The sequence below is a fragment of the Mya arenaria genome, chromosome 7 (assembly GCF_026914265.1).
Source record: "Mya arenaria isolate MELC-2E11 chromosome 7, ASM2691426v1".
Taxonomy (NCBI): domain Eukaryota; kingdom Metazoa; phylum Mollusca; class Bivalvia; order Myida; family Myidae; genus Mya; species Mya arenaria.
In genome coordinates, this window is record NC_069128.1 from 49,146,957 (window position 1) to 49,174,840 (window position 27,884).

A 27,884-nucleotide genomic window follows, 5' to 3' on the forward strand; every position below is an offset into this window, starting at 1 on the left:
GAATACACGAACAAATTCAAAAAATCACGATTATCATGTTCGAATACCAACTCGTACGCGTAATAACGTCGTTCAGAGTACAATTGACGCCCTTGAATTAAACGGATGTTTAAACGTGAACTGCTGCTACCGCTGCTGTTGTTATGATGAATGATGTATGATTGCACATTGAATTGCCCAGTCTGCCTCTGTGGCGGTGATTGTTGCTGCTGCCGGTGCTGATGTTGTGTAGATGGCTGCTAGAATAGTTGCTCATGCCGCTGAATGTTATTATATGTATCCTCTTTTATAAGAAAGGTTTTTCTTTTAAAGCAAGTTATTGTTTCAGATAGGTTATAGCTAACACTCATAATAGTCATATGTATATAAATTATGGGCTCTTTGGCTTGTTCCTGTATAATTCATTTTAGAAAGAAGGATGTATTTGTTATTTATCAAATGTTGATGCTTTAACGTATTAATTGCATCGACTACTTTATTTTTATATATATATATAGTGTGTGTGTGTATGCACTGTGCACTGTTTTAACTTTTTGCTACTGAGCTAGGTTCTGTAGCTTTTTGCATAAATATTGTAAATAAAATACTTTGATAGGCATTGGATTATTCTTGAGAAAAAGGCGACTGAAAAACTGTAGTAGTACGTCGAATGTCTTTTTCTATGGAGTGGGGATGTAAGTGTAACGTGCGAGACCAACAAACACGAACAGATCCCTTCAGAGAAAAGCATGCTCGACCCTGAAGGGGTCCACTGGTCTTTATTTACACTAAAATCTTTATTCACACAGAACCCGGCCTTTGCTAATTTGCATATTACCAACCAAGTAAACATACGTACTATGAACGTACTTCCGTCTATAACGGAATGTTATTCTATGAACGCACATCTGCCGCCAACAGCGGACTGTTACATAAGCTTATTTATACTCGCACTCGGGCCTTGCACATTCGGCGAGTGCTACGATAAGATTGTTAGTCATTTTAGGTGTTTTAAGCATAGTGCACAGACAGACTGTTACCCTGGTAAAAGCTACCCTGGTTTTTTAACGTGCACCAGTGTAAAGCATTGTCAGACGAGATCCCCAAATTAACGTCCCTCCCGGAACACGATTCGCATTCTTTCTAGGCGGGGAATCGAACCTTCGATCTTTGGATAGACAGTCCAGTGTGTTACCACTAGACCACGGATACGCCACAGGCAGTTTTATTTTGGCTGTGCATAAATATTGTGGTAAATCCACGTGACTTGTGGCGTTATTTTCCTTTACCGCGTGAAGCAAAACAAACATCGATTCAACTTTTCTAAAGACTGCCCTTCGCCTATTTTGTTGAAATGTAGCCTATGCTAATCCAGCGGAAAACTGTTTTATTTACATAGGTATTAGGCTTCTATCGTCAGTTTAGCCATTTGAACAATAAATAACCAAGTATCATTTTACTAGATGATCAGGTATATCCAACCATATGCCGCGTTGTAGACTTTTTATATGAAAAACGAAAATAATCCTGAGCTTCCGCTTCCTTGTTCACAGAAATGAGGGGTGGAATGCATGGATCATTCCACTTTATGCTGAATAAACACTATCAGCTCTTTATACCTAATCAAGGCTGGTATTATATGCTGGTCTTAATTGGATCTAAGTAACACGTAGCTTATCGGATTACTGGATATTCAAAACCGACCAGTAGAGTAAATGATGTCAATGGTGTATGACCATAAGATTAAATAAAGTTGAATATTGAATACCACCCCAAAGGTCAACATAATAACGAACAGTTGTTTGTGTTTGTTTCTCGTAATTAAGTTTGTATCAAATACAAAATATGCCATGTATACAGGGTATCGCTTGTAAGTAAGCGACTCAAGCGTACTCATATTTAGTTGCCCTTGTTGACATTGAGTTATATACTTGTTTTAATCAACACACCTGAAATAGCAACTTGTAGCTAGTTATTTGAACAGGATTTCTTAAATTAAAACATACAATCATACAATTTTTACATCGTGCTTCTAGCGCTTTGGGCGAAATAGAGCTTATTCTGTCACGAGTTTCAATATTTATTTACATGTACGCCAAATGTTTTTGATTGATCATTTTTATCATTGAAATAAGCATTTTGTACACATTAAACGCGAAACTAATTTTACGATGTCACACCCTATAAACATGAACGAGTCCATTTAAAACTTATTAAGTATTAGTTTAAGTCCAAGCTTTATTGATGCCAAGTTTTATTTTGTCCTTTTGCTGTCTGATAAGCCATGCATAAAAGGCATCAAAATGTGATACGCGTGTTTTTTCAGACAATTTGCCTTCACCAGGCTTATCAAAATGGGATCAATGTTTTTTTCTCTGCCTTCATTTAAAATGGGGCTGGCTGAAATAAGGTCATATTCACAGCTCCTGAAAGAGCCAAACAACGTTATACCTGCATCTGAGATGGTATCTTTTGTCTGGTTTAGGGCACCCGTTCTTAGGAGGAGATAAATGTTAGTGAGATGACATTTTATTCATTTGTCCATGTGCTAATTAACAAAGATTTATACGTAATTTATTGTAAATCGCAGCATGGATAGTTACCTTTAAAAGGACCGGTTCTTAGAAAGTAAAAAATCGTATTAAGCTGATATGGAATGAATTTGTTAATGACCACATGTGAACAGGAACCCTAAACTCATATAGCTACATGCTGAGATGACGTCTTGAAAATACCGGTTCTTAGAAAAAAGACGAAACGTACTAAAATGGCATTTCATTCATTTATAAACGTGTGGATGACCACATCACAAACCTTATGGCCTCATCTTAATGCTAATTTTAAGAAACGTGTCAAGAGAAAAAAAACCCGTAGCCATGCACTAATTTGTCAATTTGTTTATAACAACAGGTGTACATTGACCCAAGATGGCGACTTTTGAGGAGATTGGTTCTCATGAAGAAGACAATATGGAGTACAGAAAGTTCCCCCTACGACGCATGGAACCGGCAATTCAGAAATTCCTCGCGGTCGTACAGATTGACCTTGGTAGAATTGACAGTCACAAACTAAATATAGAATGGGTAGGAAAACTCTTGTGACTGTAAATCACACTTCTATGGCACATTTAATTCGCCATTTTCTTTCGGAACGTTTTTGGAAGAGAAAAATGTTCAGCATTTTAATTTTATGATGTCAGGTAACTTTTTGATGAAAATATTGTTCTCATTTTATTTTAACTTCGATGATGTTTGAAGAAAATCAGTCACGGTGTTGGTATAGCCGTTGGTTTTATTACTTATCATTAAAGTACTGAAGGTTTACCTTATATTTTATTATTATTTGTTTTATTATTAAGTTTCCTCAAGAAAATGCATAATTTGATAAGATTTACCTTTCACGTTTTTACTTTATTCGGGAGTGTTGGTACAAGAGTGAAGCTGTGCATGCAAACTGGTTTACCAACCTCCCCCCTCCCCCCCCCCCCCCCCAGCAAATTTACATTAAACTGACCGTAATAACCTAACAATCCTTGATAAACACACATAGCTTTTAATAAAATAGTATATATGTACATATCCTGTGTTGTTTGTGGAGTTTTGTGCTGTTGTTCCATATTTCTCGTTTGTGATTATTTGTTGTTGTGTTCTTTGTCTTTGACGTTTACCCTGTGCCTTTAAACGGGGTTTATGTTTAAACTTTCGACTCTTTCGACTACTGGGCTTGCTTATGTAGTTTTTCATACAAATATCGATGGCGATGCTATTGACAGCAGAAAAGTAATACTACAAAAACTTTAACCTTCACAATAATTCGTAACCATTCAAGATATTCATATGAAATAAGATACAAATGTTGCCAGAGGCAATAGCAATAGTTTAAACTCACTACTTTGACTTGAATAATTGTCCAGTTATGCCTCTTTCTAGTTTGAAAAATAAAAAGGAGAGTATTAGCGTATAATCCGCGGTGGTCTTCGTATCCAAAAATGTGCTTTTTGCATGGCAATATTTTCAATTTCTCTTTTTTTAAATACAGGAAAATATTTATTTATTTCAAACTAAGTTTCTTGAGGAAGCATATTTAATAGTCATGTATCTCTGCAATACAAACGTTTAAATATTTTCTACTTTTATTTACAGCCATGTATATATCATTGACAGTACAATCGGCTACATGACTGGAGCAGTCTACACGTGGAGCAGATCAATGCTACAAGGACACTTCATCAATTACAGTCCAACCTTGGCGAGATTGAGAAATGCAGGAACCAGGTGACGGATTTTGACTTTTCTTGACTATTACTTTTTGCTCCTTTTGGGATGAATTTTCAGTAGTTTCTTGGACTTGAAAGATGCATTAGCTTGATTGTCTTTATACAGAGTTTACGTTGACCGTTGAGCTTAAACACAGTGTATATGAGAAAACAGAAAGGAAGATCACAACTTCCAGACCCGATATATTTGGCAGTGATATCGAAAACCAAAATAATAATTTGCGCCTTAATTGAATACAAATCTGGTTTTGACAATCGCTTAAAACAAATTTAACATTTGTAAGAAATAATGTCTTCATTTTTGAAATACAAATTATTTAATCTGTTTATTGTTTAAACCGTAAAATAATTATTATTTACTGCATGGTTACAAACAACAATATCGTTACAAGGTCATTTACTGAATGGTTACACTACACCATTACATTTAGGTTGAGGTCGGAGACCTCCAGGGTTTTGATGGGAAGATTGAACCCGTGAAGACATTTGCCCTAAATTCATTGGCAGAGTTCCTTCCCTTGTGTAACAAATCAGGTAGGTCAAGCTGAGCAGTTTGTATCTGAATTGAAGTTTATTGATTTTGATTATAAGGTTGTTTTGTTAAAAAAACAGTCTGGAAGTCATTACACTCCAAGTGTAGTTGACAGTGGCATCACCCTGTGAGCCGCCGAATTTGAATGTTGAACCTTACTGAATTGTACATTACAAAAATGGTATTTATAGTTAGTTTGTACGAAGTCTCTACGGATTAAGATTACTTACACTGTGCAAACATGAATGTTAAAATATTTTTGTATTTAATAGATACACTAAATTTAATATGACTTCCCCCCTCCCAGAAAATGACGGCCATCGTTGAAGTTGCCTTAATTACTATGGGTATCTTCACAACATTAACTGTCAACTCTCACTTAAAAATGAGATATAGACGTTCCTATACACAAATATGCAAACAATCCCCCACATAAAATGAACAAAAAAAACTCGAGGGAGTAGACTAGAAATAGTTCATGGTATTTGTCTCTTCTGTTTAAATACATATACCTGCAATTTATTGACCCCTGAAGGTCAAGGTGAGATTGAGGAGGGTTTCATACATACACAGAGGAATGAGCGGCATGAAGACATTGAAGTGGAGCAGTCCTCGGACTTTTTAGATGAGGTTATGTTTGAGCGGCCTGAAGACATTGAAGTGGCGCAGTCCTCGGACACTTAAGATGAGGTTAGTTTTAACGGATTCAATAATATTATATTATAAGGAGTTATACCAACACATACTCGTAGCAGTAAACAATTGAGCCAGATTTTGAAACGCCCCTTGATAGGCGATAGAAAATATTGGGGAAATATTTATATAGAGTCTTAGGATAGATACCAAAATTTTAAATTATTTCATGACATTGTCAAATATTTTTTTCACGAAATAATTCTTTTGAAATGTCTTAGGAGTCAATTAAAACTTTGTTGGTGTACAAATATGCTAAATAATGACCGAATAAGGATTTTAATGTATCCAGTGTACAATTAAGGTATCCAGTGTACAGTTCAGTTATCCGAGGTACAATTAAGGTAGCAAATGTACAGTTAAGGTCTCCAGTGTACAATTAAGGTATCCAGTGTACAATTAAGGTATCCAGTGTAAAATTAAGGTATCCGATGTACAGTTAAGGTATCTAATATATAGTTAAGGTGTCCAATGTACAGTAAAGGTATCCAGTGTACAGTTAAGGTGTCCAATGTACAGTTAAGGTATCCAGTGTACAATGACGGTATCAAGTTTACAGTCAACGTATCTAGTGTTAAATTAAGGTATCAAGTGTACATTTAAGGTATCCAATGTACAATTAAGGTACCTAGTGTAGATTTAAGGTATCCAATATACAATTAAGGTATCCAATGTACAATTAAGGTATCCAATGTATAATTAAGGTATCTAGAGTAGATTTAAGGTATCCAATGTACAATTAAGGTATCCAGTGAACAATTAAGGTATTCAATATACAATTAAGGTATCCAGTGTACAATTAAGGTATCCAGTGTACAATTAAGGTATCCAATGTACAGTTAAGGTATCTAATATACAGTTAAGGTGTCCAATGTACAGTAAAGGCATTCAGTGTACAATTACGGTATTCAGTGTACAATTACGGTATAATGTGTACAATTAAGGTATCCAGTGAACAGTTAAGGTGTCCAGTGTGCAAATAAGGTATCCAATGTACAATTAAGGTATCTGATGTACAATTAAGCTATCCAGTGTACATTTAAGGTATCCAGTAAACAATTAAGGTATTCAGTGTACAGTTAATATATCCAGTGTACAGTTAAGGTATCTAATGTACAATTAAGGTAACCAATGTACAATTAAGATACCTTAATTGTACAATTATGGTATCCAGTGTTCATTTAAGGTATCAAATGTACAATTAAGGTATCCAGTGTACAATTAAGGTATCCAGTGTACAATTAAGGTATCCAGTGTACAGTTAAGGTATCCAATGTACAGTTAATGTATCCAATGTACAATTAAGGGATCCAATGTAAAATTAAGGTATACAGTGTACATTTAAGGTATCCAGTGAACAATAAGGTGTCGAATGTACAATTAAAGTATCCAGTGTATATAAAAGGGAACAATTAACGTATCCAGTGTATAATTAAGGTATGTAAGATACAATTAAGGTATATAGTGTACAATTAAGGTATCCAATGTATAATTTAGGTAGTCTTTATATAATTAAGGTATTCAGTGAACAATTAAGGTTTCAAATATACAATTAAAGTATCCCATGTACAATTAAGGTATCCAAAGTAAAATTAAGGTATCCAGTGTACAAATAAGGTATCCAATATACAATTAAGGTATCAAGTGTACAATTAAGGTTTCCAATATACAATTAAGGTATCCCATGTACAATTAAGGTATCCAATATAAAATTAAGGTATCCAGTGTATAATTAAGGTGTCCAATATACAATTAAGGTATCCAGAGAACAATTAAGTTATCCAATATACAATTAAGGTATCCAGAGAACAATTAAGTTATCCAATGTACAATTAAGGTATCCAGTGTACAATTAAGGTGTCCAGTGTACAATTAAGGTATCCAGTATGCAATTAAAGTATCCAATGTACAATTAATGTATCCAGTGTACAATTAAGATGTCCAATGTACAATTAAGGTATCCAATATACAATTAAGGTATCCAATTAAGGTATCCAGTGTACAGTTAAGGTATTCGATGTACAGTTAAGGTATTCAGTGTACAGTTAAGGTATTCGATGTACAGTTAAGGTATCCAATGTACAATTAAGTTATCGAGTGTACAGTTTAGGTATCCAATGTACAGTCAAGGTAGCCAATGTACAATTAAGGTACCCAGTGTACAGTTAAGGTATCCAGTGTACAATTAATGTATCTAATCTACAATTAAGGTATCCAGTGAAAAATTAGGTATCCAATATACAATTAAGGTATCCAGTGTACAGTTAAGGTATCCAGTGTACAGTTAAGGTATCAAATGTACAATTAAGGTATCCAGTGTACAATTAAGGTATCCAGTGTACAATTAAGGTATCAGTGTACAGTTAAGGTATCCAATGCACAGTAAAGGTATTCAGTGTACATTTAAGGTATCCAGTGTACAATTAAGATATCCAGTGTACAAATAAAGAATCCCGTATAAACTTAAGGTATCCAGTGTACAATAAAGGCATCCAAACTACAATTTTGGCATCCGAGGTACAATTAATGTATCCATTATACAATTAAGGCATCCGAGGTACAATGAAGGTATTCAATGTACAATTAAGACATCCGAGATACAATTAAGGTATTCAATGTACAATTAAGGTATCCGAGGTACAGTAAATGTATCCAGTGTACAGTTAAGGCATCCAGTGTACGGTTAAGGTATCCAGTGAATAATTAAGGTATCCGAGGTAAGTTAAGGTATCCAGTGTACAGTTAATGTATCCAGTGAATAATTAAGGTATCCGAGGTACAGTTAAGGTATCCAGTGTACAGTTAAGGTATCCAGTGTACAATTAAGGTATCCAATATAAAATTAAGGTATCCAGTGTACAGTTAAGGCATCCAGTGTACGGTTAAAGTATCCAGTGAATTATTAAGGTATCCGAGGTAAGTTAAGGTATCCAGTGTACAGTTAAGGTATCCACTGTACAATTAAGGTTTCCAGTGTACAGTTAAGGTATCGAGTGTACAGTTAAGGTATCCAGTGTACAATATGTATTTCGATTTATGAAAAGGGTATCAGATAAGTATACAAATAAGGTATCCAATGTACTTTTATTAATGTAATAAATAGATTTCCATTTTTTAAGCCATTTGAGATAATGTTTTTGGTTGATGCCCGATCAGTGATATCATATGGTTTTAGCTTTATGTGTAAGGGTTTTATTTGCTGATTACTACATATTTTGCATAAATGGCACAAAATGTTAGTGTAGTTTATTTTCAAGTTTTCTCATAAAGAAGTTGAGGTATTGGTATAATTGTTTTACATCACAGGATAAGCAAAAAAACCTAGACAGAGTTGAAGACAACGTAGAGTCGGCGCAGAATGACGAACCAGAAGGTGTCAAACATCGTTCTTAGTAATTTCATGTCTGTAACAAATCATCTGTATAAAACTATTCTGATTGAAAACGTACAATATTACCTAGTTGGCTATTTTGTGACATAACAAGGTACCCTTTAGGGAGGAGTTGTTAAAACATAGCGGTTCAAGTTAAAGCCATCCTTACTTAAGCATCGATCAACATATCTAGTTTGCTCTCTATATATCTCTCTCTCTCTCTAGTAATGCATAATTATGGAAACACTCTATGCTATCGAAATTGCAGACGAAAAAAAAACAACAGTTATAGTTTTAAAAAAGTATTTTGATTTTAGTTGGGTGCGAACCCGCGTCGGTGAAGTCAATTATAAACTAGACAACCGACACTTAAGCCAAAAGGCCACCAGAATTTTAGCAAAGCTCCCGGATATTTTGACAACTCAACAATACATTGATAACATCACGTGATAACGAATCACGAGAAAACGAACCCGAAATCAAGTGACCAATTGCGTCGTTAACGCTTATGAAAAATGTGGTCTTCAAAATCATATTTGAGAAAATATCAACATTTGCTAAAGGAATCCAGCTTTTGTGATTTTAGTTGTAACACTGTCAATGAGTTGCCACACTTTATTTTGTCAAACCAAAAAAAGTGCATTATTACAAAAACATTCGCGAGTACATTAAACGCCTTAATCAATTTCAATCATCTTATACAAACAATAAAAACTGCCACATTTGAATCATATTATTAATGGTTTATTCTTCATAACATTTATATCTTTCTTATTTAGTTTATTTATAGATTGTTTTCTTCATTGCAACATTCCTGCTCTTTTATCGAGCAACATTGTATTTTTTAGGATGCCATGTTTCCACTAATAGGAGCGGCTGTTGGAATTGCATTAGGTAAGAACATCCTTTCGGAATTATTAAATGAATTACTAACCTTCTGCCCCTTATTTTTTGAAAATGAAATTAAAATATGATATATCATGAAATGTTTCATTTTTCAATTTTTGCGTCGACCTTGGAACGTTGAGTCTAATGAGAAAAATTGGTCACTGAAATTTCGCCGCGGCGATTATTTCCCTTAGTCGCGAGGAATTTTGACCACGAAAGAAAAATGCCCAAAACAAGAACACATATCAAGATCTCGTGTGTTTAGGATAAACAAACTGTGTTCATAGAATCTCTGACAATATGCCAAGACATTCACCAGACAATACACAACACAGCATAAAGGCATGTTAAGTCTATAGAATTCAATTTTTGCTTAAAAATCTGTAATTTATTTATTTTTTATTAGTACACAAATATGTTTCTGGCGTGAAGCAAAAATGTTTAAGTATATATAAAATAAGTGAATAGAATGAAAACATGCATACATATGATATAAAGATATGTTAAACAATAGAGTTAAAAATGAAAAAAAAGAAAAGAAAAAAGGCCATTCAAGAATTTTTTGTTCTTAATTGGTCCCGAACTCAACATTTTGAGAAAAAAAATATAAGAAACCATTTACTAAAAAAAGGTGGCCTAAGAAAGGAAACTAAGGAACTAAGGCCTCAATTGATAAATATACTATACCAATTCACAAAAACACCCGCTATTGTTAAAACTATGCGGGCTTAGATCCAGGCGGATTCAAATCAATATAAGAATAAAGGACATAACAACAAACTTGCACTAAGCCCTCATATAGTATAGTAAACATCCATATAAAGAAAGCAATGTCCAAAGGGAGTGTTATTGAATGCTATCCAGTTACAATAAAAGTAATTGTTCACTCACAATTTTCATTCTTACTGTTAGGGAGGTGAGTGATTTAGGTGTTTGCCTATCACTTAAGGTGTTGTGTGTTCCAGCCAAACTATGCATAGTTTGTTCAAGCCCCGCCAAGAAGTCATAGGTTTGGGCCCCACCAAAAGGTCATGGGTCTGAGCCCTACGAAGAAGTCATAGATTCTAGTCCCACTAAGAAATACTTGGACTGAGCCCCATCAAGAAGTCACGGGTTATAGCCCAAACCGAAACATACACCTTTTAAAAGAAGCCCAATGCAATTACTAGTTTCTACCCAAGAAAGAGAAAATCATCGTATCTGACAGCTGTCTTTCCAGTTGTGCTAAAATTAATTACTATAAACCGCTTGAATTTTGCAAGGGCTTATTTTACCACGATACCTTGGAAAAATACTTCTTTACAGGTTTGTTTTGATGAATAAATAATTAATTGTGTCTCCAAAATGTTTATTTCAATAAATGGGCAGAAGTTTGGAAAATGGCACGAAAATAGGATCTCAGGATATTAAAATTATCTACAGTATGAGAACTTAAATTATGTATTGTGACTACACAGGGGGACCAGTCGGCCTGGCAGCGGGGCTAAGGATAGGGGGACTTGTTGGGGCTGTAAGCGGAACAGCAGGTTAGTATGACAACGGTTTCCTTTTTTAACTACTATAGAAACAAATGTATAAATTTGGAACACTTATTTATTTCGATTTTCAATTTTCTTAAATAAGCAAGTAGGTACAAACAAAATAATATATATACATAATATATTCACCTGTTTGAGTTGGAAAGTAATGACATTTTTTGCTCCTTTCAAATACTCCCGAAAATTGTTATCAAACACCAAAATGAGTTGCTTGACTTTCGTTTAATATAAATGAAAAAGGCACCATTTGTCCCGCATGGCAATATGCAGGAAAGCTCGGAATATACTATTTTCCAAGAATCTGTTTGGCTTTGTCAAACATTCAACCTATATTGCTAATAATTTGAGACAAATATAGTTTATAACGGTCCCGCAAAGGAGTGAACACCCTGACCGTCCGTCCCAAAGTCCTTGCGTTCGTCCATTGTTTTTGTAGTTGTTTCGTTATTGATAAGCTGTCAAGATTTCAAATTCATACTTTCTAAACTTCCTCACATTAACCATACGTTCTTTTGTATCAAGTTAGGTAACTGATACTTACACATTGTCAGTTTTATGGCCCTTTGTATACTTTTAATTATGACAACTTTTTATGGTTTTGTTAATACCTTAAAAACCGTTAAAGATATTAAATTATTTTCTAGCTTACAGTAATGCACAAATTTGCTTCTTTAAAGTACATCTCTTTTACGATTGACATATAGTTTTGGGGTTATATTCTTAATAACATGCTTTCAAATTGCACCCCTTTCACATATGTTATCATTCGGGGCCCTTATCACGCATGTGATGGCTCTAGTTGATACTTATCATACTTGATGACCCAATACTGATTGCTCAAGTGGTACAGCTATCAGCATGCACATTCAAAAATGTTTCAAATAAATCCACGGTTGACATTGAATAACATATCATGAGATCTCCCATTACATTATATTTTCGTTTTTAGCGTGTCTGGTTTTTTTTTCAAGAAATCAAATCGAAGTATAGTCATAGACTTGCTGTCATGTCATAGAAATATTCATTGTCCTAGTGCGAAAATTTTATGCTTAGCCATGACTTGGTACACATGTTGCCCGAAACAATAAGCACATGAGTAGCAAGAAGCATAAATCTGGCTTTTATACTTTTTCCCTCGTTTTTTAATGGAAATAAAATAAGGACACAACGAGCGTTTGCATTAATTACGCTGCTTGTTGAAAAACATTATGACGTTTTCGTTCCGTTTTCCAAACCAGGGTTCTTCAGTGGTTCTATGCTTAAGAAGCGACTACAAGAAACGGTTGGCAAAGAGCTGCCTGACCTTAGAAGATCAACCTTATATTCATGGGCAGTAAATCAAGCAGAAGGAAGTGACTGGTTTTCCTGGGGACGAAAAAAGTAACCTGTCTGCACTAGAGAAAGGGCGAACGAGGGCATTAAGTAAATTCTGTGTTACGTAATGGAATACTACATATCAAATTCTTTGCTGAAATGATGAATGCTGGCATTTATTGGTTGACCTTTATATTTCTATTAAATCTATAATTTAGGTTCTTGGTATACTAATTGCTAATTAAGTATCGGGTTAAATACAAAGTGATTCACTTTTAAATCTGCTTGAAATCATCCCTTGGACATAGTATAGCCATGGGTCTGAAAAAAGTGAGTGTCTCAGACATTCATAAACTGCTTCCTGCTAATTGTTAGGAATGGGTTCTGAAGAAACACAGTAATTATATTTTTATGTATTTCTTTGTCCAGCATCGACTTCGGCGGAAGCGGAGTCCTCGGAATCATACTTTCATTTATAATAATAACTTTTTAACATTTTGTTGTAGAGTGTTCAAACTTGGTTTGCAAGTTGGTCATAGTCAGTAGATGATTCCGATTGATATTGGGGTCAGTATGACGAAGGTCAAGGTCATGGCCAGAAAGAGAAAACTGATGGGTTTCACAGACTGGCGACTCGATACATACGTTTAGCAGAATTCTAGTTTATGGGATGGAGAGTAATGTGTTTTGTCAGAGTTTAATCTGTTTTGTGAGGAATATACACAAGATCATTGTGTGTGAACATTTGAATTATCTTGAAATATTTCCCTCCCATATGTCAGTTTTCACTATATATGTCATATATCTATTATTACTGGGAAACACAAGAAGGCGATGCATTCCTAAAGGCGTTTGATACCAGACTGATTCATTCATGATATTCTTAGAACAACAAGGTTACGAGAGGTCAAAAGGCATGGACCGTAGAGGTAATAAACAGTACACATGGCATTATGCTGGTCCAAAGTTGTGGAATGCGCTTCCAATGTGAATACGGAACTCAAACACTTTGGACTCTTTTAAAAGAGCTTTGAAAACTCATTTCTTTTTCTAATATATGGTAACTGATGATTTCGTTTATCTGACACATTTATGCTCAAGCTTGTCATTGTTTCTTTTTTCATATGGAGATTTTACTTAATTTGTGATGTTTTTAAAAAATAGGTTTGATCTTATGTCTTATATAAATAAAAAAAAATTAAATGATTGTTTAACGCTCTACTTCGTAGTACATTTGATGCTGTTTTTAAGCTGTATGCCAGTATGTATAAAAATGTATAGAAATGTTACTTGTAAAGCACTTTTGAACGTATGTGACATATGAAAAGAGTGCTATATAAATGTAGTATAATAATAATAATAATAATAATAATAATAATAATAATAATAATAATAATAATAATAATAATATACATGTCCTACTTTTGTGATTTTCAACTGGTGATTGTCTCGGATCTGGTCGTCTAAATGTGTGATGGCCAAAAATGACTGATTGCAGCCAATTGTATAAACTTGGATAAGTTACCACCCACATGTTATCCTTTTGCTAGTTTTCGTATAAAACAACTTGGTGGGTCAACATTAAGTATTGGATAAATATTGACCAATGAATAAGAAATGTGAATGGCTAACTTTATCCAAACTAAAAACACTTTGCTGAATTTGAGTCCAGCTCTGTGCACACTGAGGTTTGATTTGGAATTAAGAGCGGGCTAAAATTTCAAAACAGAGAAAATACATTAATATGTCATTTCACTGTTTGAGACAGTGAACAAAAATGTTTACTTATAAATCCCTTTATACCCATGGAACGCATACACGTATTATGTTTTGTTAAATGATCTAACTGTGCTATATATTTAAACAATAAATGTTTCCGTTAAAAATAATTATTTATGTTTACCTTCTTTTAAACAATGTACTTACCTTATGAAATGTTATATTTTTATTTCATGAATGTAATTATATTGATGTGGCTATTATATTCATTTATTAAAGCTGTTTAAATGCGTGAAATACAAATATTTTGGTTACGGAAAATATAAATTATAGCGGTTATTGTTTTAATATACACAAATACAAAAAATATACCATGATATAAAGTGATGTATATGTGGATTATGTATGGTGTATTTGGTGCTTTGAATGATCTTGAGATTGGTGTGATATTTTGGTTTAATTTAGGCCGTCATCACACACAATAGAAAAAACAACAACATTATTTAGTGTATTGCATAGAAACAAGATACATTATTGATAAATACATGTGAAGTGTGTATTGTAACTTTGATGAACTCTATAACAAAATATTGTCATAAAAAATGTTATTGCCTTGTTGTTTTAATGTTCTGTTAGGAGTAAACGTTTTAAAAACACTAAAACGGCGTTGTCTTAATTACGTTAGGATTTTGAATATGATTTCTTGTGCTTTTTCCCCAAGACCCATGCAGACTATGAGTTAATTTGACCGCTTGGCGCGAACGATCACGTCGACAGATGGTGTGTTGTGCTTAAACCCCATTACAGTCAGACAGAAGTATTTAATTCGACTAGTACAAAGCACATCGTCAATACACAATATACACAGATCATTATAAATACAAATTTCAACTATGTTTATTAAGTATATATAAAACATTTTCATGTGTCTGGTAAAATACATTATTTTATACGAGCGATAATGAGGATGAAGCGTTCAAAATATTCATAAAGAGTGTCAATAGTATATACTACAGATTCAATTAAGACAATTAAGTTACAATCGTTATTAAGTGCACAATCAAATCGCATATTATTAGATGGATAAATAATACATAAATTCGATAACAATAATACTCCCAGGTATCAGTACTAGCAACGGAAGCTATTCTCTGATACCGGTGACCGGCCTTTGTTAAGTTCGCGTTTAAGGTTATATGATTGATTAATTCGGAACTCTTCGGCCATTTTTCTCGAAAATAACTTCGGATTTTTGCCGGTAAATCAGTTGAAGTAGTTCGTAAATTGTTGAATTATATCATTAATTTCATGAAGTGTTTTAGCTAGTATTTATTAATATAAGTTTAAATTGATTGCCAATGAAGTGTATCATTGCAAACATAATTTCGAATCCCAAGAGTAAAGTTATTAAATTTAACTGCTAAATTAAATCTGAGTATGTTAACCGTCCATATACATCCGAGGTTGATTTCGATAAAATGGCAGAGGAGTCCCGAATAGTTTCTAATTTTATTGGTAGAGCGGGTTGTAATAAAGCACATGCTGTCAATTCAGGGAGGGTTGTGTATTGAACCTTAACTCTTACCCTATCTTTAATCCTAAAATTATGCTAATCCGCAGGTGAGTCTATCATCGCACAATCGGCACTGAATATTATATCTACGGTATTTATTTCCGGATATTCAATAAACCAGTTGTGTGGATAAGAAGACAAGTACAGGGAGTTTTGATAAAACATGTGTGTAAGTTGTCATTTCCAATGCGGTACTTGGTGTATCACGAGGATATATAGTTTGAACAATGTCTAAACAATTAAACAAATGGATTTAACTAAATCTAAACATTCACGGAACAGACCATGTAGATTCCAGATTTGCACATCAGTTAAGTAAACGTTCTTCCATTACTTCAATTTTAATGAAAATTATGGTACATATATGGTACAAAATATAATTTTAATAATCTAATTAAATAACAAATGTCTGAAGGTCAAAGCTAACGGTCACTCTTTTTGGTCGTTGGTCACAATTGGCTTGTCTGAGCAGTAGATAGGAATAGTTAAACAGTTTGATACAATATTTAAGGAATAAATTGCAGGTCACACAAAATTAATAAAAGAAATTTGTGACGAACTTACATTTGAGATTTTAAAACAAAAGAGTGCATTTGGTCACCACATGAGTTCAGTGGGTCAAGAAAAAACACCTATATCAATAAGGCAACGGTCAATGTTACTCTTAAATGTCTTTGGTTTCGTTGTATTTTGGCTTATATTGGGTTAAACTTTGCCCTGCGTTTTGGAAAGTTTAGAATAACTTTGAACAATTGTTCACTATGAGAAGCTTGCCTATTGCATTATTGCCTATAAAACCATACGAGCTCTATTTCATAAAAAAGGCCGCATATTTAATTTAGCACCATTTCACCTATTAATCAGCGGGCTTGAAATTGTTGCCTATCAAACATAGAGCATACAATACATAGTTAATGTGCTTACTCATAATACTTTCAATGTTCCCAAACCTTCTGATTGCACAAATTGAAAACACGGTTTTCGTGTTTAGTTGATTTTAAGGCTAACTATATGTGGAAGGTTTTGGAGCGAGACTCTTTGACATGTTGAGATATTTTGTTGTAAAATATGGAATTATCGTTGTTGCTCTTCCTGCAAACGTCACTGTTTAGATTTAATTCGCAAATACTTACACACCTGCCGCTGTTGTTACCACTCAAATCGCCCTTGTTTACGACCCTGTTGTCGTTATTATCCGTATCACCATTTCCAAACATCTCGTCGTTGTTGTTTTTTATTATATGTCATTATGTGCCATCTCCCTATATCATTTTTTCAACTGCCGTAAGCGTACACGTCCAATTTTCAACCATATCGGTGTTGTCAATTCTCCCATCGCCAATTCTTATATTCCTGTAGTCATATCTACCTCTCTCTGTTACCACTCCAGTCGACTACCTCTCTTGTCGCTGTAAGATGCTTTCCCGTTATTATTTCGAGTGTCGAGGCCCTAACAACAACTCCCGTTAGTATTAGTGTCGTTGTTACAACTTCCCGCGTCTTTTTCAGTCACGTTTCAGTGTTTTAGATCGTCAATATTATATTTGTTTAGTGCGAGTGTACTTGATATATGTTGAATACCAAAGCAATGTTCAAATAATCGTACGTCAATCGTTTGCAGAAGTAATCAATAATAGCTTTTTCAAAAATCATTACTTGTAAAAAATTGGCACGTGGCTAATTAATAAACACTTCCAGCAGTCGACCATAGGTATCTGTGAAAGCTCATTTTTAGAAAATTACTACACATTAAATCCAGGGGAGATAGCCGTGAATGTGCTCTTGTAACGTGATCTGGTAAAGTGTTGAGTGCTCCAAATTGTGTGTATGTTGGTATGTTATTACATTTTGGCGGTATCACGCTGGTCAGCGGGCTTCTAGAGATACGTTACCCGTACTGATAGTATTGATTGTTTGAACTTAAATATAGATGTTTAAACTTAAATATAGATGAACAACATGAACAAGTGTTAAGGTGATCAATCGAAAACGATAACAGTCATGAACTTTTGGTTATAAAGTTTAAAGTTCCTTGTTCAGAGAAATGATGGGCGCAAGCTTGGAGAATCCACTTACTGCAATGTAAAGGTAACAACCTCTGTTCTTTATACCAAATCTAAGGTCAACATGATTACGTAAGCTTGTTTGTGTTTATTTTTTAGTTGTCTAGATTTTGCTATGATTTAGATTATTAATTATGGATATTGTTCTTATTTTCTTTTTGTCATCAAAAAGTTTTCATTAAATTCAACCTAAAAAAACAATGACACATTTTCACAACTGTTTTACTAAGATACTTAGTGACCGTTAATAAAGAGGAGTTGAAACTTTGGTGTTCATGACTAGTCGATAGCTGGATGGATGGACGGACGGATGGATGTGGATGAATGGATATGGATGCATGGACGGACGGACGGACGGACAGATGGACGGACAGTTGGATGGATGGATGGATGGATGGATGGATGGATGGATGGATGAATGGATGGACGGATGGACGGATGGATGTGGATGTGGATGGATGGATGGATGGATGTGGATGAATGGATGAATGGATGGATGGATGGATGTGGATGGATGGATGGATGGATGGATGGATGGATGGATGGATGGATGGATGGATGGATGGATGGATGGATGGATGGATGGATGGATGGATGGATGGATGGATGGATGGATGGATGTGGATGTGGATGGATGGATGGATGGATGGATGGATGGATGGATGGATGGTGGATGGATGTGGACGGACTGACGGACGGATGGATGTGGATGAATGGATATGGATGCATGGATGGATGGACGGACGGACGGACGGACGGACAGATGGATGTATGTGGATGAATGGATGTGGATGAATGGATGGATGGATGGATGGATGGATGGATGGATGGATGAATGGATGGATGTGGATGGATGAATGGATGGAAGGATGGATGGACGGACGGACGGACGGACGGACGGATGTGGATGAATGGATGTGGATGGATGTGGATGGATAGATGGATAGATAGTGTTTCACTGTAAGCTTACAGCCCATGAGTAATACATATTTTAAACAATATTATAGAGAATAAAACATTTCCGGTATGTAAAATGATAATTCTTATCTTATACGTTTTCATCAATTTCTATATCAGATGACAAAAGATGTTTTCAAAAGGATTAACAATTGAATGTGAGAAGATGCAATTCAATACATTTTTTGCAACGGAATATACAATTTTCAACAATAAAATTACAAGTGAAAAAGTTAATTCGGTTGAATAATGAGTTATGAGAAATGTAGTTTTGCTTTAAAATATACATGGTTTGTAAAACATCAGATTGACAATAACTGTCTTATATTACGAAAGCTCACCTGAAAAAGTCGATATTCTCTACTCAATCTAAATACAACGCAATGTCTTTGATATCAAATTATGTCCTATCTCAAATTTAGGGGTATAAGTTTGCGTAGTAAGCAGGTAAACTTTTAACATTTAGATTCGACCAACGGCTTTATTTAAAAATGCACTCTTACTCCCAAGTAAGATTATCCACGATTTATAATTGTTTTAATATACCGAAAAGGATGAATGAATGTCGAAAACAATATTTTTATTAAGAATACCGAGTTTAATTTGAATGAAAGATGCGGAAAACACGGTCATTTCTACCTTATGAGATGATAGTTGATCGCAGTAAATCTTTTAGCACTCATCAATCATTCAATACTTTTGCGTTTTCAGCTTTTAAATTCACGGTTACAATCGTGTTATCAGTAATTAACATTTTCCATAAATACATTATTTAGTAAGTAGTTTAAGGTACATCACTCAAAATTAATGTTTGTTATATATGCGTTTGTATTGATTTTGAATAAGAGTGTCATTTCAAGCGATTGAACCATATCCACTTTACCAGTAAAATCTATATTTAACGGGATGTTTTAAATAACGACAAACAGGCTTGAACACGACCATGGCATTTATAGTTTATATACAAATATTGATCAACTTAATGCATAGGACGATTGCAACCGTCAATCACATTAATTGAGTACCGGATTTAAAGTGTTACATTCTTAATCCAGTGTGTGTATACCATGTGATAAATTACATCATATATGCTACGTCGGAAGGCAATATTTTGCTTAAAATAAAGACTTAAATCAAAGATAACTTTTCGCTCACTTCACCAGTTTAAATGAAACAAAGGCCAGTCTATGCAGTTTAAAAAGCCCCACTTTTGTTTTATAACTGGAGTTTGATATGGTGATTAGTTTCATCAAACACTTCGACAAACCTGTTTCCCAAACAATGTTTTGACAGTTCTCCGTCAGACGGCCGTATCGTGAAAAGGTTTGTCGAAGTGTTTGATGAAACTAAACTCTCAATCAAAATTTGGTCAAAGACCGAAGGCGTAAGCTGCATAGCGCTATGTTTCATTTAAAATGGTAAAGAAAATGAAAAGTTATCATTGTTTTAAGTCTCAAAATATTGCCTTCCGACGTAGCATTTATGACGCAATTTATCACGTGGTATACACACACTGAAATCTATATGTGTCTATTGGACACAATTCTTGATATACTATAGCATATTGTAATTATTCATACTGAATACTATGTTTCATAAATAGCTATGCCTGTAGTTTTGTATTTCACATGATGCTTGGGTATGAATTAATAAACATGTAACTCCATTTGAGATCTTCAAATCTAACCCATTCCGGATGTTGTTGTAAGAACTACACCAACAGCGGAACATAAAGGGCCGCACTCCCGTAAGTGAGGAAGGGCACCGAATGATCCCTTTAACTGATGCAAACTTTTTTCAAAAGTGGAAATTGCTCTTTCTTTTCTCGTTTTTTTTCTTTGGTGATTTTAAACTGATGTTCATTATCTCCCAATGAATGTCCCTTGCATTATTGATTATAAATGCTCACGGTCTTGTATGAAGTTTGTTTCATAATCATATGCTATCTTAGAATATGTATGCATTGTAATATAATTTCAGAAACGGTTTACGTGGACGAGATCAGCAAGATCAGGGCGATAAAAGTACTTTTATTGTTACCCTTGAGCGAAAGGAGCAAAACGGAATATGGATAACGTCAAGAAACGTGTGGATATGTTTGAAAAACTGTCCCGAGAACAAAACATTCCGAATGAGGTCGTTAAACTTAAGACTAAAACAACAAACCGCCCCGGAAAAGCAGTTCAACGGCGTATTTCGATGTTTGAAAATATGTCTGACAAACAGAATATTCCAACTAACGGATTGAAATCACAACCAAAGGTAAAAATTTCACCTTTTGAGCAGGTACGAAGTAATAAAACTGCGCAAGGACATTACAAAGTCGGCTCATATAATTATCATTACATTATATGAAGATATATACGAGCAATCATAATAGGAAATAGGTGAGGAGACTCTTGTATGCACTGTGCGATACCTAGTCTTTTGTATTCACATAAACATATCATAATAGAAACTGTTTCAATATCGTTCCTAAAATCTAAAATACAACATGCAGTGAAAAACAAAGAACTTCAAATTGTTCTCAACCATATCTATCTATCTATCTATCTATCTATCTATCTATCTATCTATCTATCTATCTATCTATCTATCTATCTATCTATCTATCTATCTATCTATCTATCTATCTATCTATCTATCTATCTATCTATCTATCTATCTATCTATCTATCTATCTATCTATCTATCTATCTATCTATCTATCTATCTATCTATCTATCTATCTATCTATCTATCTATCTATCTATCTATCTATCTATCTATCTATCTATCTATCTATCTATCTATCTATCTATCTATCTATCTATCTATCTATCTATCTATCTATCTATCTATCTATCTATCTATCTATCTATCTATCTATCTATCTATCTATCTATCTATCTATCTATCTATCTATCTATCTATCTATCTATCTATCTATCTATCTATCTATCTATCTATCTATCTATCTATCTATCTATCTATCTATCTATCTATCTATCTATCTATCTATCTATCTATCTATCTATCTATCTATCTATCTATCTATCTATCTATCTATCCGTCCCGTCCCGTCCCGTCCCGTCCCTTCCCGTCCCGTCCCGTCCCGTCCCGTCTCTCTCTCTCTCTCTCTCTCTCTCTCTCTCTCTCTCTCTCTCTCTCTCTCTCTTAAAGCAATTTTCACAAACAATTTTATGCGTAGCAATAAGGTTTTTTGTGTCTAATGGTTATATGTTTGTAGATAACTTTAGCCTGTCTATTTGGATTAAAATAAGGGTGAGTTTACTTTTAGTTTCAGAATGAAGTTGAAAAGACAAACAAATTCATTGAAGAATGTTTTGCCGACAAGACGAAGTGTCCGTTCGACGGTCGACTGAGACGACTTAACAAGACGGAAATAGACCACATAATTGCATTTTGCGATGGTGTTCAAATTCAGAAAGGGAGATTTGCAGATGATTTGTGTGGGTCAGTCCACTTCAACTCAAAAAGTCTTCCAGGACTTAATATCCCTGTTGCATTAAAAGACATACAGACCAAGAATGTCGACGCAAAAAACTCAATGAAGAATGAAGAAATGGCAGCAATTCTACGACATTTCGCGGTTGTGCCAACTTTTGCAAAGTATAAAAGTCCAGATGAAAACAGAATATGTTTCTTGTCAGCATTTATGATAAATGGTGACTTGGAAGAAGTTTTAAAAGATGATAATGTTCGTGCTATACGTCGTGAAAGCATTATTCTTTCTCGGAAGCTCCGGACTAAAATCATGTTACAAATTGCTCAAGGTATTGCGTTTCTGCACTCGTCCACAGAAAACAAAAAGGGTCTGCTACATCTTGATATAAAATCGGCAAATATATTCCTCGACTCAAAATTCAACGCTCGGATTGGAGACTTCGGAAATGCACGCGAGGTGAAAAGTCTGAAAAACAAACAAAAACCTGAGTGTGACAGTTATTATGGAACACATGGATATTTACCAGAAAAGATATCAACAATCTCGAAGGAACTAGACTATTTTGCCTTTGGTGTTACAATGTTGGAGTTGCTAACTGGTGAAAACCCTTGCAGTGTTGATTTCGGTCAATACTGTCAAATTCGATTGGAACAGTGTCGTAAAATAGAACAAATTGTTGAGCAGCTACAGGATACCTTGCAAAAGGGAGATCGTCGCCAAAGCTTGTGCAGTACAAAATGCAAAACACGAATAAACAATGTAACTGTTCATAAAATTGTAAAATCTGCAATTGCAACTCTAAACTGTTCCTGTGATGATGATGATAATACGTGCATTGAAAAGCAATGTCGAAACATGATGTCAGAAACACATGAAGAAATCATGACAAACAATATGTGTGAAAGTTGTTTGGAATTTAAACAAGGTATAAAAACAAGCATTTCCGATCTTGAAAAACTCAAAGAAAAGTTATTATGTAGAAGCAGTCATCCTGAATGGCTTAGAGATCTTAAGGATAATGAAGAACTCTGCAAATGTTTTCATGGCAAAATGCATCGATTTTTTAAGTGGAAGATCAATAAAAATGAGATAGATATTGCACTCAACTGTCTCAAAGTAGTTTCATCTCAAAGCAATTTTTCATTTCAAAACGATGTGGTTTCCAAACATTTGAACATTGTCAGGAAAAAAGATTTGTGTCGCTGGAACAAACCACCAGGTGACAACTGTGAGATATGTTTAATAAATCCGAGAATGTCATATTCAATAGACAGCGAAATGTTCGTTCATACAAAATCATGTGTGTCTCACATTATTGTCTGCAGTGAATGCGCCAATAGTCATTACCTTAACCCAGTTGAGTGTCATTCTTGCGACGATGGTCATCCGCTAACTTCTGGGCAAAATACAGCCGTAATTTGCATCGCTGGCGGGGGGGAAGGAGCAGATATCTTCCTAAATGATGCAATTAAAGTTAAACAAACGTTTCAAGACATGTTTAATTCACCCGACAAATACCATTTTCTAATCAAACCAAATGAAGAAACATATCGGAAAAGATTAAAGCGTGAAATTGAAGGGATTAACGAAAATGAAGATATATCCACCTTAATATTTTTCTATTCAGGACACGGGTCGCCAGAAAAGCTAGAGCCTTCTAACAAAGAAGTAATCACAAAAGACAAATTTGAAACATACCTTAAGAGGTTGCATTATGTCAGTAAGGTGTTCTCTTATTTTGACTGTTGCTTTCCATTTACAATCAACGGGAGTATGCAAAAGAGTGACTCTGAGAAAAGCTCTGTGAAAAGCTCTGAGAAAAACTTTAAGAAAAGCTCTGAGAAAAGCTCTAAGAAAAGCTCTGTGAAAAGCTTTCAATACAAGGCAGCCACCAATTCCACTGCGTGTAGTGTTTTGGAGGAAATGAAACAGAGTGTCTTTACAACGCTTTTTCTGCAAGCATTGAAGCTGAATACGGAAAAAATAAATTGCTTCCATGTAAAAGATTGTAAAGTTTGCATTCGATATAAAGAAAAGTTCATGGATAAGCTTTGCTACGTAGACTCTGACGACATTTTCAGTTATATAGAAGATCATAGAGTCCAAGGCGTGGACTTTACTCCTTCAAAGGCAACGACAGGGGGTGAAGTAATAAAGGAAGATAGGCTGTTTGTTCCAGCAAATAAACTTGTTAAATTGCAAGTGCGGTTGATATTGCCTAAACAAAACATAGAGAGAGATGAATTAAACAGCGATGAATATAGATATGTCAACCCCAGATTGGAATTTAATGACATACGCATTGGTCTATTCAAAGACATGTTCGGAAAAGATATCGGAGAAGACTTACACGAATACGCAGATGTCTTGTCTATTAAAGTTGCAGCGACAGGCAATGAATGTTTGAGTAGTAAGGATTTGTTTGAGATTTGGACCTCAAAGCGGCTTGTTGATGTTTCCCTTCGCAAGAACGACGATATTGAAGAAGGCCGTATTGGAATATTCATAGAAGTAGACGAACAAAAAAAACACCAAGATGGAATTGAATTGGTTCTCCAACATTTGTTTAATAGTTCGTATAGTCCTTTCCATGACCTTTCATCGTACTTGAAACAAAGAGATGATTTCGAACAGACCAGTATTACACTGACTGTTCCATACAACTATTGTAAATTCGTTTGTTTCGAACTGAAAAATTGGAAGCGTTGAAAGAAAAACACGAAACGGTATTTTCTACGGCCTTTTCTTTGGCAACATATTTTGAGCAAAATAAAAGAATGCCACATCGGTAATAAAAAGAGTCTGCGGCAAAAAGTCCTTTTTGTCTGGTTTAGCAATTCGGATGCTGGGGGTCCGGTTGACTGAAATAGGTGTGCATGCTATACGGCTATCTAGTGACAGACAATGAAAATGAAAGAAAATTTAATTTAATGATGATGATATGTATGGTATACATTGAGCTCTGTTTTTATACATATGAGAATGTTTATGAATGTAGATGTAAAGATGTTGTGTATGTTTAAAGATGATGATGATGATGATGATGATGATGATGATGATGATGATGACGACGACGACGACGACGACGACGACGACGATGATGATGATGATGATGATCAAAATGCATGTTTATGTATTGTATGCACCAATCTAAGTTCAATAAATTCGTGTGTTTTGTAAAGGTAAATGTATTTCTTTGATGTTGTTGCCACTTGAGTACTGCTTTGTCAGAAACTTGTCGAAAATTAAAGATAAGGCTTTGATAAAAAATGATTATAGATGGTCGCACAAAGTGTTCAAACTGAAAGTGCAAAACAAACCTATAAAACGTTACGGACAAATATTTCAAACGACTGATTCTCGAGACGTACCAGGTATTCCAAAATGAGAACTCTGGTTGATCTACTAGTCGCAACGTATATGTATCACGGCAGTACATGTTCGAAAGTCAAACCGTTCTTGAATTCGTTTACATAAAATCGTTGACCGATGACTTGTTGACCTTAAAAACAGTTGGGGTCATCTACACGTGGTGAGAAGGCAACACCATACGTTGACAATATCAGTGACAAGATGGAAAGCCCGATGTCTATAGAAGTACAAACTGTCAATCACTTTTTAGCCGTGAGAAATGAACTTATAATGACTGTACAAAGCAGATAAATATAATTCTAAGTAATATGGTATTGTTCATCTCGTTGCAAACGTTGCGAAAGTTCACTTAAACTCGATATTAATGCATGGTTCTTTCAAACGGTTACACGTACATAGTTCTGGCTTCCATAACGTTAATGTAGATATTGATTTTTTTTATGATCACGTCCCAAAAGGAAATATATAACGTGTTCGCTGCAGTTCCCTTGTTAACACGTACTCAAACTACATGATTATTCCAAATAATGTTGTTCGGACAAAGTTTCTCCCCAAAAATTACGAGTTCAGTACACACAAAACCGTGAGAAAAATATTATTTACTTAAAGATCTTTGACAAACATGGCGACGATAATAAGTGGTCATTTTGAATGTGTTTTCATGTATTGCGTCATGTATAAGGTCAACTACTACCGTAGACCATATTTTGGTAAGTGCTTTCAACATGTGTATGTGAAACAAATATTAAGAACAAAGCAATGAATAGTGAGGGTGAATGTATCTTCAAAAAATATTTTCTCTGCTGTTAAGGTGAAAACCTTTTTGAACCATTAAAATGAACTAGCAACGATTAGGCTTAACTAGAGCTACACATGCTTTTATTTGGATCTGAATGTGCTTTACTGTAAGCATAATGCACCAGTCAATTGTAACCTCGGCCCCTCCCCCAGGTCCGGGGATTAGCGGGGACTTTGACTTTCAGCTAAGCCAAGCCCGGGTAAGAACCCTGCGAGGACGATTTGCTGGTAAAATCTCCGCCAAATGCCACGGACCCTAGGTAAGGCCCATTCCCCTCTGTTTTAGGCGCGAAGACAAAACCACCGCTATCACCCGGCACTGCGGGGCCACCTGGAAAGTAAAAACACGACCCATTTCCCCGGCTATCCCCGGTATACCCCCGGACATTGACTGGTGCATAATGAAGATAATAGAGACCTGGACTGGATTAAGTTTAGACCCTCTGAGGTTTGTTTATCTATAAGTATGCTTGACTGTATCAACAAAAGGAATCGTCAGACCCCGTGAAGGGTTCGTGTAGAAGCCTTCTGTGGTTCAGTATACCAATTGTTATGCTGCGTTGACACATGAAGGATTTCATTTGTGATTATTTTGAACTGATTTGGATGTAAAAGAGCCTTACTGCGATATGCTTGACACTAGATCAACTTCATTGCAGCAGAATTTAGATTTACAGGGCACTTAGAGGCCTTGATTTCTTTACACTAAATGGTCTCAAGTACATGAATTACAAAACTATTGTCAATTGGACACTTCATACATAGAGCTTTATAGAGCCTTTTTTTGTTTGGCACAAAATGTGTATTGGTCACACAGTGGACTTGAGAACAGTCTGTCTCTGGTGACTGTATGGCAGATATGGGTTGATGGTAGCCATAATGAGGTTGAATAAGCACTTGCTTGAAGCCGGTCTGGGGTTGTTAGATCATGAGTCGGCTTGTCTGTGACCACAATAAGGGTGAAGAGGGCCGCTAGAGACATATTTTGTCTGAAAGACACAATTTCAATTTGCGTCCTTCTTGGGGTTTGAGGAATTCAGTGGACATATAGAAACATGTTTTTGCTTTCAAAATACTGTTTCGACCTGGGGAAAGATGTTTTTTGGGTTGCTTGGTACTAGAATATTAACACATTAGTGTTTTGCACTGGATGCGCTTAAATAGGGACATTGCATGGTTGACTTCATTTTTTAATATAGGAAAAGAGATGAAATATATATATTAGCTGTTTTGCTATTGTATTAATGTTATGACTTCAAAAAACGATCATTTTATCAAAACAGCGCTGTCGACATTGACCATATTTAATTTTGAAATGCGTAGTATTATATGTCCATATGAAGTTCATTATGAAACAGTTA

At 34.9% G+C, this 27,884-nt stretch overlaps 1 protein-coding gene and 1 long non-coding RNA gene across 2 annotated transcripts; both read left to right on the top strand.

The window, feature by feature from the left end:
• Positions 1–4,138: 4,138 nt before the first annotated feature.
• LOC128240330 (uncharacterized) lies at positions 4,139–5,440 on the top strand. The gene is made up of 3 exons (XR_008262146.1): positions 4,139–4,253; positions 4,687–4,789; positions 5,323–5,440. It is a non-coding gene; the product is annotated as an uncharacterized LOC128240330 (long non-coding RNA).
• A 12,293-nt stretch (positions 5,441–17,733) lies between these two features.
• LOC128241620 (uncharacterized) lies at positions 17,734–25,451 on the top strand. The gene is made up of 3 exons (XM_052958634.1): positions 17,734–17,973; positions 20,886–21,167; positions 22,186–25,451. The coding sequence occupies exons 2-3, from the start codon at positions 20,973–20,975 to the stop codon at positions 25,060–25,062; spliced, it is 3,072 nt and encodes a 1,023-aa protein (XP_052814594.1). The 5' UTR covers positions 17,734–17,973; positions 20,886–20,972; the 3' UTR covers positions 25,063–25,451.
• Positions 25,452–27,884: the final 2,433 nt, after the last annotated feature.

Coding starts and splice junctions, on each gene's coding strand:
- LOC128241620 (XM_052958634.1), top strand. CDS start 20,973: ATGGATAACGTCAAGAAACGTGTGGATATGTTTGAAAAACTGTCCCGA. Junction 21,168..22,185: donor GATTGAAATCACAACCAAAG/GTAAAAATTTCA, acceptor GTTTACTTTTAG/TTTCAGAATGAAGTTGAAAA.